The sequence below is a fragment of the Salvelinus fontinalis genome, chromosome 11, assembly GCF_029448725.1.
Source record: "Salvelinus fontinalis isolate EN_2023a chromosome 11, ASM2944872v1, whole genome shotgun sequence".
Classification (NCBI taxonomy): domain Eukaryota; kingdom Metazoa; phylum Chordata; class Actinopteri; order Salmoniformes; family Salmonidae; genus Salvelinus; species Salvelinus fontinalis.
Window position 1 is genome coordinate 33729135 of NC_074675.1, and position 15577 is coordinate 33744711.

General features: G+C 44.1%; 2 protein-coding genes across 5 annotated transcripts in view; both read right to left on the bottom strand.

Annotated features, from left to right (window-relative positions):
* Positions 1-4813, bottom strand: part of LOC129865600 (myotubularin-like) — a 58576-nt gene extending 53763 nt beyond the window's left edge. For all 3 annotated transcript variants that reach the window (XM_055938500.1, XM_055938499.1, XM_055938501.1), the window contains exon 1: positions 4725-4813. The gene's annotated coding sequence lies outside the window, so the exon portion shown is untranslated. The remainder of the gene's footprint in view (positions 1-4724) is intronic.
* A 5960-nt stretch (positions 4814-10773) lies between these two features.
* LOC129865604 (trithorax group protein osa-like) overlaps positions 10774-15577 on the bottom strand; it is a 114355-nt gene continuing 109551 nt past the window's right edge. For both annotated transcript variants that reach the window (XM_055938508.1, XM_055938509.1), the window contains 4 exons: positions 15184-15303; positions 14937-15009; positions 14129-14361; positions 10774-14001 (listed from right to left, as the gene is read on the bottom strand). In XM_055938508.1, the coding sequence (XP_055794483.1) occupies positions 12943-14001; positions 14129-14361; positions 14937-15009; positions 15184-15303 (1485 nt within the window). In that variant the 3' untranslated portion in view covers positions 10774-12942. The remainder of the gene's footprint in view (positions 14002-14128; positions 14362-14936; positions 15010-15183; positions 15304-15577) is intronic.

Consider the following 15577-nt stretch of genomic DNA (forward strand, 5'->3'; position numbering starts at 1 on the left):
ATGTCCTCAAAGACCCGTTCCGAACGGGCCCATATTATTTAAATGTATTTATGCATATCGGGTCTGTGGGAGAAAACCCCAGGTTAACTTTGGAACGGGCCCAACTTTTTGGGACCCATGAAGATCTCTAAACCAGATGCCATTCCCTTCATTAAATAGTACCCGCAAAACACCAGTCTCTACATCAACAGTGAAAAGGCAACTCCGGGATGCTGGCCTTCTAGGCAGAGTTTCAAAGAAAAAGTAATATCTCAGACTGGCCAATAACAAGAAAAGATTAAGATGGGCAAAAGAACACAAACACCTGATAGAGGAGCTCTGCCTGGAAGGCGAGCATCCCGGAGTCGCCTCTTCACTGTTGACGTTGAGACTGGTGTATTGCGGGTACTATTTAATGAAGCTGCCAGTTGAGGACTTGTGAGGCGTCTGTTTCTCAAACTAGACACTAATGTATTTGTCCTCTTGCTCAGTTGTGCACCGGGGCCTCCCACTCCTCTTTATATTCTGGTTAGAGCCAGTTTGCGCTGTTCTGTGAAGGGACAATTCTGTTCTTCCAACTTCGTGGCAAAAGTTTGGGGAAGGCTCTTTCCTGTTTCAGCATGACAATGACCCTGTGCACAAAGTGAGGTTCATACAGAAACGGTTTGTTGAGATTGGTGGGGAAGAACTTGACTGGCCTGTACAGAGCCTTGACCTCAACCTCATCTAATACCGTCGGAATGAATTGGGACGCCGACTGCGAGCCAGGCCTAATCGCCCAACATCAGTCCACGATCTCACTTATGCTCTTGTGGCTGAATGGAAGCAAGTCCCCGCAGCAATGATCCAACATCTAGTGGAAAGCCTTCCCAGAAGAGTGGAGGCTGTTATAGCAGCAAAGGGGGGGACAAACCTCATTTTAACACCCATGATTTTGGAATGAGATGTGTCCACAACAATGTTTAATGCCTACTATGCAGTCAACAATTAATTGGGAAGGTGTTTCAGAACAGCCTCAGTTCATTGGGGCATGGACTCAACAAGGTGTCGAAAGCATTCCACATGGATGCTGGCCCATGCTGACTCCAATGCTTCCCACAGTTGTGTCAAGTTGGCTGAATGTCCTTTGGGTGGTGGACCATTCTTGATACACACGGGAATCTGTTGAGTGTGAAAAACCCATCAGCGTTGCAGCTCTTGACCCACTCAAACCGGTGCGCCTGGCACCTAAATGCACTTATATATGGTCAGTCTGTCATGGAAAGTGTTCAGTGCAGGTGTTTCTGATATTTGCACACTCAGTGTATATCAATACACACAGCTGTGAATCAAACGGAGGTATATTTAAACACACACACGGATGTGCAGTTATTCAAATATCCGAATATCTGAACTTGAAAAGTTATTAATAAACCAATTAGGCACATTTGGGCAGTCTTGTCAACTTTTTTACAGAAATGCAATGGTTCATTGGATCAGTATTAAAAGTTGCACATACACTGCTGCCATCTAGTGGCCAAAATCTAAATTGCACCTGGGCTGGAATAATACATTATGGCATTTCTCTAGCATACAAAGGTAATACAAAACCTGCATGTTTTATCTTTTATCAGATCTAATGTGTTATATTATCCTACATTAATTTCACATTTCCACAAACTTCAGTGTTTCCTTTCAAATGGTATCAAGAATATGCATATGCTTGCTTCAGGTCCTGAGCAACAGGCAGTTAGATTTGTCATTTTAGGCGAAAATTTGAAAAGAAACGGGCGGATCCTTAACTAGCGTCTCTAGGCTACTCCAGTCAAGACAGGCATTGTTATATGGGATAATAAATAACATTGTGGATGCAACAAATTAGCTTGGCTGTAGCCGAGTTGCCTTGGATATCTGATATCCAACAAAAATGTATGATAATTTTACTATACGAATAGTATTTCAAACCCCTATCCTAACACACAAATCAAACTGCTCATCTCAAGGAGCAGCTAATACAGTTTGAAGTAGTGACCACTCAAGTTATATTTAGCATCATATAGCCTAGTTCAGCCTGGTTTATTCCAGCACCGGAATATCAAACCAACCAACCATGTCAGTTTAACAGGGCAATCCGGGATTCGAAAAATTACCACAGCAGTCAACCCCGACACCTTTTTGGTAAACAGCTGAGGGATGGGGAAATGCAGGTCTAACCACTGTCAAATTCATAAGGATGCAAGGACAGACCATTCTTGGGAACAAAATGATCGTTTTAACCATGTTTTGAAACTATACCGTGTTTGCTTATTATATTGTTCAGCAGCAATGGAGTAAAAAAACCTTTTATTTTTAAATTGAACCTTTATTTAACTAGGTAAGTCAATTAAGAACAAATTCTTATTTACAACAACAACCTACACCAGCCAAACCTGGACGACGCTGGGCCAATTGTGTTCCGGCCTATGGGACTCCCAATCACGTCCGGTTGTGATACAGCTTATATTTTGGGAGTCAGGTGAGCTAAGCTCATGAGGCATTTATAGGTTACATTCTTCAATGGATAGGCCTATGTATATCATTGATTTAAAAGTCAACGTTTGGATTGTCCCTTTAAAATGCTAAAGGTATAAGTCAGGACATTAATAATTTCATTGAAAGTGTCAGTCTCTATATCTGATATAGCAACATCGGGCACATCAACTAACTGTAACCAATGAGGTAGTGCTACGCTGCGTCGAGACAAAGAGCATCGCTATTTATAACGCTTGACACACACACGCCAGACACAGACACATGCAAACACAGACAAATATATACAGTGAACAAAAGTATAAAACACAACATGTAAAGTGCTGGTCCCGTGTTTCATGAGCTGAAATAAAAGATCACAGAAATTTTCCACACACACAGAAGCTGATTTCTATCAAAATGTTGTGCCCAGATTTGTTTACATCCCTGCTACTGGCATATTAAGAAGCTGATTAAACAGCATAATCATTACACAGGTGCACCTTGTGCTGGGGACAATAAAATGTCACTCTAGAATGTGCAGTTTTGTCATTTCCACCAGAGTTGTTTCCAGAGAATTTTATGTTAATTTCTCGACCATAAGCCGCATCCAACATCGTTTTAGAGAATATGTCAGTATGTCCGACCGGCTTCACAACCGCAGACCACGTGTAACCATGCCAGGCCAGGATCTCCACAACTAGCTTTTTCACCTTCGGGATCATCAGAGGAGGGAAGGGGTGGTGCTGAGGAGTATTTCTGTCTGTAATAAAGCCCTTTTGAGGGGAGAAAAGTCATTCTGATTGGCTGGACCTGGCTCCCTAGTGGGTGTGCCTGACTCCCAAATGGGTGGGCCTATGCCCTCTCAGGCCCACCCTTGGCTGTGCCCCTGCCCAGTCATGTAAAATCCATAGATTAGGGCCTAATGAATGTATTTAAATTGAGTGATTTCCTTATATGAACTGTATCTGAGCAACATATTTGAAATTGTTGCATGTATATTTTTGTTCAGAATATTTGACAAGTGAAACAGAGGGTGTGAGGCAGTGGGAGACAAGGGGGCTGCCCTAGCTTAGCAAGCCTCATCATACAGTACGTCACTACAAACTACTCTTATCTATTCAATCCATCACACAAACACAACAGAGACAGACCTCCCCCCAAAAGGGCTAAATCAATACCTGCATTGTTGTTGATATTATCATACTGTAGGCTGATGCTGCAAGTGGGTCAAACACTGGTTTACATCCAAAATAGCACCATATACCCTACATAGTGCACTACTTTTGACCAGAGTTCTATGGACCCTGGTCAAAATTAGCACACCATATAGGGAATAGGGTACCATTTGGGTCAAGCATTCTGTTCTATATTCAGTATTCTGGTTACCTCTTTTGGATGAATGCAATATGAAAAAACATTTTGATACATTTATGTGCTAAAAAATATCCACACGAGGTCTAACGTTAATGATTCAATAATGTTCCTTTCAAGCTCGGAGCTTATTAAAAGCTATTATCCCGATGACTACATTTTCATGGTCGATGTGTTACATGTATCATTGCAACAGCATGACAACCTCCCCACTTTCCATTTGTATCCAGTGTAAGTGGCAAATACTGTAGCAACAAAGTAGCACTAGCACGGGACGGTCACAAGTGAAGTCAGACTTGCAATGCAGAAATATGGGAAACGAATAGTGTTTTGAATTGAAACCATATCACACTAACGTTAATCATCTCGGGAACGTTTTGTATTCTAACTGACTTTACTTGTAATTCCTGCTTACTGACTAGCCCGATCCCCAAAATCAAGTGAGGTGTAGGAGAAATGGAATGCATTGAAACTAGCTTCAATGTTGCGCTGAAAAAGAAACCATTATGCTTCAATAGTATAGACGTTACGGCTCAAATAACATTGTAAACACAAAAAATAACCACCAACTGAAAGGAATGTTTCCAAAATAAAGGCTTCAAACACGCGATAACACAACTTTTACAACTTTGCCCCTGCCCCATTCCAGCAAGAGCGCAAAGCCAAAACTCGAGCCAGTGCATCACATCCACAGACATCATAGAATGAGCTCGCGAGCATCGACCAGGAAATAGCGAAGGCCCAAGATAAAACCGACAGCTACTTTAGAACACAACTACGACAGTTTCTCTCGTCTCAGCACAACGTAACATCAAACAACAGCTGCCGAAAAGCCCACACAATTTATTCGCCGCGGTATTTTTATCGTAATTTGTATTACTTACACACAAACTGCAATTCTCCGTTCCTGGATTTGTCAGTCTGTTTTGCACCGCTCTCTCAGGAAGAACTTCACCCAGAGTCACGTGCGGAGCTGTCTTGACGCGGATTGGACGATTGTCAAATTGGACCCTGCAAAGAGTTTCGGGAGTTGTAGGCTATTATTCACTGGTTTGTACTTTGTGATTATATTTCCAGCTATAACGGTTTATTAATATTTTTTAACATGGCATGTAGATTCAGTTTGTATTCATGTGTTTATTGATATGGGGTAGGCCGTCATTGTAAATAACAATTTGTTCTTAACTGACTTGCCTAGTTAAATAAAGGTTAAATATTCTTTTTTTTAAAAGATAGACAATCAATTTAGATTGTTTTCTATTGAAATATGACAGGCCTACAGTAGATTTATAGTGGCCCATCTGATTTTACACTTCCCCTACCTATCTTATCTTATCCTAACCCCTCGCCCATTAGGCTTATTACTCAGCAATATTTACATTAGAAACAGGAAGCCTTAGTGTAACCCCTCATCCAATATAGGCCTAGGCATTAGCCTATTAGACCACTGTCATTGCAAAGTCACAGATGTCAACAGGGTCTTCAAATTGGCAAATCCTCTTACATGCTGTGCAATTAATCATGGAAAAGACCCATACTGGTATTGCGGCAGTATGGGTCTGATAGAATGGTAGCATATGTTCACATACTCTTAAGATGGAAGCCAACCAGCACTGCTTCTGCTCCTGCTTGTGCTGCTGCAGTTCTGCTTGAAACATGGGTTGTGTCTCTATACTATAAAATTGCTCGGCTTGGTTGTCTCGTCTTCCTTTATTTTCAGTGATTATTAAAAGGACTGGTTTCATCCATACTGCTTTCACCTGTCCTGTCATGTCCTGAACCATCATGGACCTGAACCATTGTGAAAACACAAGGAAAGGAAACAGGAAAGGATACAAGGAAAGGAAGCTAGTTAAAACTATTGAGACACAGACGTGGTGCATTTTATAAAAAATCTGAAAGCTGCCGACACCGGGATCAAGAGGACGACGGCTATTCTGCGCCGGTGCCCAAAACTGTGTCCAGTTGCATGAAATACATTGGATTTCCTGAGAGACTGGAAACCAGGCAGGGCAAAAAGCCTTTGGCAGTTTATCAAGGAACATACTGTATTTTTGTCTTGGCAGCTCCCATGACTCCCAAAATAATCAGGAAGGAGTATTGACCCAAAAGAGAAGACCTATGTATTGTATGTAATGTGTTTGTGTTCAGTAGGCATAGTATATATTCATAGTTTTGTATGGTAAATGTCATAGTAGGGCCAGGAGTTGTTTCTGGTCTGGTCAGAAAACACCCCTGGACCTAATTATATACAAGAGAGTAGGGTGAAGTTGCCCTTAGAAGCTGATATTGGGTCAGTTTTAAATTTGTCAAACTAATGGGATTGGGGAAGGGGAAGCTGATCCTAGATCTCTACCTAGGTGAAACTTCACCCCGGAACATAGTTACAGCCAGGAGTTTTTCCTGACCAATGGAAAACTCCAGCCCCTAGTCAGAAAGGGATTTTTACAGCGGGCAAAATAGAAAGAACTGGTTGAAAAGGCATCATTATAACTAGTTCTATATGAATTATGATGCCATTTCAACCAGTTTGCCCGCTGGGTTAGCCTTTATTCTCATAGCTACTATGAGAATAAAGGCTACATCTGCAGACTCAGACAAACGGTCCTAACATGGTGGAATCTCAACCAGGTGCCTGTATGGTCTATAATTGAACACACACACACCAGTGAGAAGTGTAGAAAAACAGAACTGATACGCTTTAGATATATAAATGCCAGGGTGTTGCTATATACTTACTTCCATCAGCATTTCCTGTGAGGTTTCATTCACATATGAACGGTTACAGCTGCACTTTGTCACACAGATAAACAAACCATGATGAAATACGTTTCACATTTCCTGTGAGGTTGTTATCCATGAATGGTGGAGGCAACCATGAAGCAACCAAATACATGCATGTCAGTTAGCTTGTTCTAAATGGGGTAGCTAAAAATCACACACACACACACACACACACACACACACACACACACACACACACACACACACACACACACACACACACACACACACACACACACACACACACACACACACACACACACACACACACACACACACACTCACTTCAGTGCAGGCGCACTAGTACCGACTGTTCCGAACGAATGTGTGGTCACGCTCGCCGCAGCCGATGTGAGTGGGACCCTTGAACAGGTCAGCATTCGCGGGGCCAGACGGATTGCTGGGGGCGAGTACTCAGAGCATGCGCTGACCAACTGGCAAGCGTTTTCAGCCTCTCCCTGACTGAGTCTGTAGTGCCTGCATGTTTCAAGTAGACCACCATAGTCCATTTGCCCAATAATGCCATGGTAACCTGCCTAAATGACTATCGCCCCGTAGCACTCAAGTCTGTAGGCATGAAGTGCTTTGGGGGGCTGGTCATGGCTTGTATCTATACCATGGTCCCAGAAGCCCTGGATCGACTACAGTTTGTGTGCCGCCCCAGTGGGTCCACGGATGGCGCAGTCTCTATTGCGCTCCACACTGCCCTTTCCCATTTGGACAAAAGGAGCACATAAGTGAGGGTGCTGTTTGTTGGCTGGAGCTCAGCATTCAACACCACTGTGCCTTCAAGTCTCATCACTAAGCTGGGAACCCTGGGACTGAACACCTCCCTCTGCAGCTGGATCCTGGACTTCCTGACGGGCCGCCCCCATGTGGCTGGTGTGGGCAGTGTCAGATCTGCCGCACTGTTCCTCGGCACGGGGGCCCCCCGGGGATGCGTGCTTGGTCCCCTCCTGTGCTCCCTGTTCACCCACGACTGCGGCCCATGTTGACTTCAATGCTTCCCACAGTTGTGTCAAGTTGGCTGAATGTCCTTTGGGTGGTGGACCATTCTTGATACGCATGACTCCAACACCATCGTTGGGTTTTCTGATGGCGCAGCGAGGGTGGGCCTGATTGCTGACGGTGATTGGACAGCATATAAGGAGGAGGTCGGAGACCTGGTAGTGTGTTGCCGGGACAACGACCTCTTCCTCAACATGAGCGGGATGGAGGAGCTGATCGTGGACTACGGGGGGGAGAGCGAGTCCCCATTCACATCGGCGGGGCTGTAGTGGAGCGGGTGTCGACATCACTAACAAACTATCATGGTCAAAACAGTTGTGAAGAGGGCACGACAATGCCTATTCCCTCTCAGAAGACTTGGCTTGGGTCCTCAGATTCTCAAAAAGTTCTACAGCTGCACCATTGAGAGCACCATTGCATCCTGACTGGTTGCATCACTGATTGGTATGGCAACTGCTCGGCATCCGACTGCAAGGCGCTACAGAGGGTAGTGCGTACGACCCAGTACATCCCTGATGCCAAGCTTCCTGCCATCCAGAACCTCTATACCAGGCGATGTCAGAGGAAGGCCCTAAAATTGTCAAAGACTCCAGCCATCCTAGTCATAGACTGTTCTCTCTGCTACCATACAGCAAGCGATACCGGTGTGCCAAGTCTAGGTGCAAAGGGATCCTTAGCAGCTTCTACCCCCAAACAAGAATACGGCTAAACAGTTAATCAAATGGCTACCCTGACTATTTGGATAGAGATCCTTTTTTACGCTGCTGCTACTCGCTGTGTATTATCTATGCATAGTCACTTTATCACTTCACTTTACTGTACAAATTACCTCGACTAAGCTGTACCTCCGCACATTGACTAGGTACCAGAACCCCTGTATATTGCCTTGTTATTGTGTTACTTTTTTTCTTTCTTTAGTTTATTTTATATTTAGAAAAAAATGAAAGGCTAATATTTTCTTACTAACATCAATTGTTGTTGTTGTATTGTTGGTTAAGGGCTTGTAAGTAAGCATTTCACGGTAAGGTCTCTACACCTGTTGTATTCGGCGCGTTTGACAAATACAATTTGGTTTGAATTGAGTAGCCTGGTGCTGGGAGAGATGCATAGCCTACTGTACAGAGAGAGATACATCATGAGAGGTCATGTGTGACCCTGCAGCTAAATGCATGAGATTTCATTGACGCATACAATCGGCCACACACATGCGCGCACGAGCACGCAATCGTTCTGCAGGATTTCCCCCCCATTTCCCTATTGTTCCATAGTGTGATGTTGTCGTGAACCAGGTTAACTGCAGCATCGACGGAAATTCTATAGAATAACGTACAGTGACAACAGACAGTATTCACACCACGTGACTTTTTCCACATTTTGTTGTTTTACAAAGTCGGATTAAATGGATATAATTGTAAAAATTAAAAATAGATATTCAGGAAAATAAAACACTAATATATCTTGATTAGATAAGTATTCAACCCCCTAAGTCAAAACATGTTAGAATTACCTTTGGCAGTGATTACAGATGTTAAGTCTTTCTGGGTAAGCTTTGCAAACCTGGATTCTACAATATTGCTCGACAGCCATTTTCAAGTCTTGCCATAGATTTTCAAGCTGATTTACATAGAATGTACAAAACATTAGGAACCTAATATTGAGATGCACCCCCTTTTACCCTCAGAACAGCCTCAATTCGTTGATGGACTCAACAATGTGTCGAAAGCATTCCAAAGGGATGCTGGCCCATGTTGACTCCAATGCTTCCCACAGTCAAGTTGGCTGAATGTCCTTTGGGTGGTGGACCATTCTTGATACACACATGAAACTGTTTAGCGTGATAAACCCAGCAGCGTTGCAGTTCTTGACACACTGAAACCGGTGGTCCTGGCACCTACTACCATACCCCCGTTCAAGGGATTTTTCGTCTTGCCCATGCACTCTCTGAATGGCACATATACACAGTCCATGTCTCAATTTCCTCAAGGCTTAAAAATCCTTCTTTAACCTGTTTCCTCCCTTTCATCTACACTTATTGAAGTGGATTGAACAGCTGACATCAATAAGGGGCCATATCTTTCACCTGAAAAGAGCAGGTGAGCCTAATGTTTTGTACACCCAGTGTAAGTCAAAACTGTAACTAGGCCACTCAGGAACATTCAATGTCATCTTGGTAAGCAACTCCAGGTTATATTTGGCCTTGTATTTTAGGTAATTGTCCTGCTGAAAGGTGAGGTTGTCTCTTCTTTAATCAGAACAACAGTTTTCAGCTGTGCTAACATAATTGCAAAAGGGTTTCTAATGATCAATTAGCCTTTTAAAATGATCAACTTGGATTAGCTAACACAACGTGCCATTGGAACATAGGAGTGATGGCTGCTGATAATGGGCCTCTGTATGCCAATGTAGATATTCCATAAAAAATCTGCCGTTTCTAGCTACAATAGTCATTTACAACCTTACAATGTATTTCTGATCAATTTGATGTTATTTTAATGGACAAAAAATTTGCTTTTCTTTAAAAAACAAGGACATTTCTAAGTGACCCCAAACTTTTGAACGGTAGTGTATATTCAACATCTGCTTTTTATGTGATTTGTTAATTAAGCACATTTTTACTCCTGAGTTTATTTTGACTTGCCATAACAAAAGGTTTGAATACTTATTGACTCAAGACATTTCAGCTTTTTATTTTTAATTAATTTGTAAACTCTTCAAAAAACATAATTCCACTTTGACAGTATGGGGTATAGTATGTAGATCAGCGACACAAAATCTCAATTGAATCCATTTTAAATTCAAGTTGTAACAATTTTTTGGGGGGAAAAAGTCAAGGAGTGTGAATACTCTCTGAAGGCTCTGTATGTGTTCTGTGTGGAATCCAGAATGTCCTGCAGGTTCTTTGTGTAGTTCGTATTAGAAGGACCACTTGAGGCGGCTACTCACCAACATCATGGAATGTGGAATGGGTGTCAATGCGATGCATGCCAGACAAAAGGAGAAGGAGAGGGAGTGGAAGGCTATTGTTAAGGCATGGTAATTAACCCAGGCAATATTTTGAGCAGGAAAAAGAAGGGAAGTATAACAAAAACAGGAGGAAAAACAGAACAAGAGACCCATGTGGAATAAAAACATCACACGACATTCTTTTTTCTCTCCCATTTATACAGTTTATTATTTTAAATCAAAAAAAATATCAAGACAAAAAAACAAAAAATAAAATCACAGATAGTCGATTAACCTCTTTTCATGGCTTTTAAGTCATTGTCCACCAGCCTGTGTGGTCCAAAGGTAGGAGAAACCGTAATGGGGTTGCGTCCTAATAATCTACAAAAGCTTCCTTTCCTAGTCTCCCCTTTATCAGCACTAATCTGAAAGGATAGAAATCGGATATGTGAAAGCAGTATGGCAGAAGCCTATTTACCACCTGTCCGTTTCTTTCAAATCTGTGTGAATGAAGGAAAGGAGACAAGGACAAGAGGCGACGCTAGACTATAGACTAATGCATCTTTATAGAGTGTGGTGATTCTATGATAGTGGCTTCCACTTTAAGTTAGGCTGTGTTCTTTACCTTGTGATATGGAAAATACAGATCAAACAGGTTATATTGTTGTTTTGGATTATGTAATGTTGACCATGTCTAAGTCTATGGATATATTGCCTGTGAACAGAGATATTACAGTACAGTAGATGGACCAAGATGATGAACTTCGACCTCACAGGTATGGGTACTGCCAGAGTGAGAGAGGGTGTGTGTGTGTGTGTATGTGTGGAACAGTATCTTGCAATGGTGTGTGTATTGTGAATGTTCAAAATCCACTTTCAAAAGAAGCCTTGGCCATTGGGGTACTAGGACTCGAGTTATGTCAAAAACATAACAAATATGTAATAACATTGTAATACACAGTATTACTGGAAAAAAACGACACTAATTGTATTGTCTTGCATATTTCAAACAAATTACAATAAGGTTATTCTAGTGTAAAACAGATTTTATTTTGTGAGCTAAAATTTCAATCTTTTTTGCAGCATTTATGTGTGTTTGTTTATAATTTTTTGATAATTTATGTACAAAGGGAATCTGTAGACTTAAGCTGCAGAAAAGAAGTATAAATATGTGTACTTCTCTTTTGTGTATGATACAGTTTACCAAAAACATATTTTACAAAATAGTTTACTATGTACAAGCCCCCACACTCCCGTTCACGATCAAAATAGTGATGACAATTTACCATGGAAACAATGGCAGACCATCTCTGTAGTTCCTTTGGCCAATCAGTGATAGATATTACCCCAAACTGATCAGGGATTGGCTGTTTTCCCCTGTATATTCATATTTTATTGGCTCAAAGACATTATGTGAGAGCAGGAGCTAATTGGATTGGTTAATCTGGAATCTTTATTTTTCGCTGTGCTTCCAAATCACACCAAAATACTTTGAAACAAAATTCTATTTAGTACAGACCACAACATTGCACTGAAAAACATTGGACCAATTGCATGCTGGAGGACATTGATTTCATCCAATCACAGTGTGTTTTATACACCTATCCATTTGTTAAGAGAAATCCCTACAGGGTAAAGGATTTCAAATAACTTCATTAGTCCAATGTCCTAGAAACAGACACAGAAACAGCCAATGGAAATGTTTGGACTCCACTACTCTGCCACCCTCAGCGGACCGACTAAAACCAGATAAGTACGCCAGTGACGCGACTTCCGCTTTAGGACGTTAACAAGGTTACACTCCATCTTAACTCCTCCTCCACATTTACTGGATAGGTCGAACAGCAGAAGGTCAAATGTACTGCCTGGGGAATTTTTCTTGTCAGGACCAGAATGTGGAGCATCTCGCTCTTTTACTCCCACTACGCTAGGTTACTACTCCGCTGCTAGCTCTTTGGAGTTGCTTGAGCTTCTGTCTCCCAGCATTACGAGGTTCCATATGTTCCCTGTGTTCCGTTTGGGCCATTCCCTCTTTTCCAAAATGGCAACCGATGATATCGGACAGCGGACTTGTTGGGGAGTGAAACCATTTTGGGTATAGTGGGAGTTTGAAGTCTGGGTTGGACGGCTGGGAATTGGTTGGCTTTGTAGTGCATCACTCCGACACAACCAATCACATTCATTCAAAAACATCCACTCAGGTAGAAGCTTCTAGAAAGGTACAGACACCTTGTTATAAACCTTCATAAGCCTGTAATAACCCCTTTCCCTGTCACACCCCAGAACCACATCACTTCTATACAGCTGAGAGGTCAACAAACTGACCCCTAACCCCTGAACTATAATCTCTAACCTTTGACCCCCCTCCTATGAGTTCTGCTCCAGGTACTCGTCTATCATAGTCAGGTTGTTCAGCCAGTCTTCATTGGACCCCACCAGAGTGTCAATAAAGTCTACCTCCCCTCCTCCTCCACCTCCTCCCGGCCTACCCCCCATCCCCCCATTGCTCTGCCCCTGCTGACTGTATTCATATGGGGGTAGCTTGTGTCCGGGGTTTCCCTGTCCTGGTCCATATCCAGGCCCATGGGGGTGTTGATGTTGGTGTGGATGAGAATGGGGGTGTTTTGCGATGGCGGCCCCAGAGGCAGGGTAGCTTGGTGGGGCCATGCCGTGGCCTGGGTGGATCATACCAGGAGGACCGGGCTTCATCCCGGCCAGGGCAGAGAGGGGTCCCCTGGGTCGCATACCGGCCTGGAGCCCCTGGTGGACCATGGAGGGTAGGGGCTGCCCTGCCACGGAGACACCCAGCTTCTGCATCAGTCTACTAGGTAAGGAAGGCACCCCGACCCCCTGGTTGGAGGGTAACGACGGAGGTCCTTGGTGGGGGGCAAAATTGTTCCCACCGCCACCGACCCCGGGCATCCCCGACCGCAATGCCTGCTGGGTAAACTGGGCGTTAGGGTTCTGACCACAACTTCCGTTTGAAGCCCCGGCCCCTCCAGGAAAAACATGCCCACGCAGCTGCTGGTGATTGGCCGACTGGTCCATGTGGGAGTCACCGCAAGGCATGCACTGCTGCAGGGCGTTCACTATCCCCCCCTGTTGCTGCGGAGGCCACATTGCAGTCTGTTGTTGTTGTTGTTGATGTGCTTGCTGGGCGGTGAACATCATTCGTGGGAGTGGCGCTCCTCCACCACCATGATGCAGAGCCTGGCGTAGATGCTGTGGGTGCTGGGGGTGACCAGGCGGTAACCCCGATCCAGGCCCCGACCCGGGCACCGAACCCCCTATTGTCATCCCTGTCCTGGACACCTGCTGCTGCATTCCTGGTCTTGGAGGGCCAGCCAGACCGCCCATTCCCATCATGCCGTGCGGTAACTGTGGCTGTCTCATTGGCATACCACCGGCACCAACAAACTCGCCCACCTGTAGACAACAGCAAGGAAAGTCAGGAGAGTGCAAGGGAAACACACAAAAAACAAAAACAACTACTGGCTTGTTTGAGATAGACAAGTTTCCGCTATGCAGGGCCAATGGGCAAAGTCTATCTTACCTGTGGAGGATGGTAGAGGGACTGCTTGGAACCTGGAGGCCCACCCATGAAGCCTCCTATTGGGCGGCCCACTTGGGTGAGAGATCCTGGGGGTCCGGGGTGGCCTGGATGGCCAGGGGGAAGGGAGAGGCGGCCGGGCCCAGAAGGGAGGGGACCTCCGTGGGATAGCTGGGGACCGCCCATGGGGTAGCCTCCGCCACCACCACAATCTGGGGGGAGAGGCCGACCACCACCTAGAGAGGGGACACAGGGAAGGAGAAGAGAGTAAGGCTGAGAACATCCACACTTCTGATTTCATTTCATGTTGAGTTGGAACGCTGCCTGTTTTCTGGTGGTATTGAAAGCCAAGATTGTTACTGGAACCCATACGTTTTCCCTGACACCTAAAAGTACTGTACCGAATGCTTAGCAGGACAGGAAAATGATCCAATTCACACACTTATCAATAGAACATCCCTGCTCACCCCTACTGCCTCTGATCTGGCGGACCCACTAAACACACAAGCTTGGTTTGGAGAAGATAGCCCCTGGCTATCATTAAATCCAAATGACAAGAAAATTGTGCCATCTGGTTTGCTTATTATAAGGAATTTGAAATGATTTTTATTTTTGATACATAGGTAGTATATTTCAGCAATTACATTTACTTATGATACTTAAGCATATTTAAAACCAAATACTTTTTGACTTTACTCAAGTAGTATTTTAATGGGTGACTTTCATTTTTACCTGAGTCATTTTCTATTCAGGTATCTTGACTTTTACTCAATGACAACTGAGCACTTTTTCCACCACTGTTTGACTGTACCTGTAAACGGTGCCCCCTGCTGACACTCAGCCATCTGTGGTCCGTTCATCTGTTCCATCTGCCTCTTCTGCTCCTGGAGAACAAAACGTCACAGTCTAAGGCTTATGTAGGCCACTCACACAAAGACCCTGGCCACAACTTGCAATGGATCACTGCGAAGTGAACATTCTTCAAAAACCCAATCTCTCTCTCTCTCTCTTCCTGTTTGTCTCTGTCTCTCTCCCCTCATCCCTCCCTCAGCCACTACCTGTTGGAGGTGTTTCCTCATGAGCTGGCTCTTCAGCAGCAGGTTGTAGTTGGTGGTGGTCTGGGCTGGACGGGGGACTGATGGGTCCTGGAGACGCGAGATCATGCCTGGGGTCTGCTCCTGGAGAGAGAGAGAGAGAGAGAGAGGGAGGGAGGGAAAATGGTCAGAAAAATGTTTTCCGTCATCGATCTGCAAGACTATCGGGACAGAAACGCGCACAAGATTTGATTCTGGGTTCTGAGATAAATGGCACAGCCAAACTAGTCGTTTCCCTGCCAAAGCTATTTGTTTGTGTTGGCCATTTATACAGTCCCCAATCAGTCGTTCCCCCATCCCCTCCCTCCATCCCTCCTTCTCTCACTCCCTCCATCCTTTTCTCCTCTGGTTATCACAA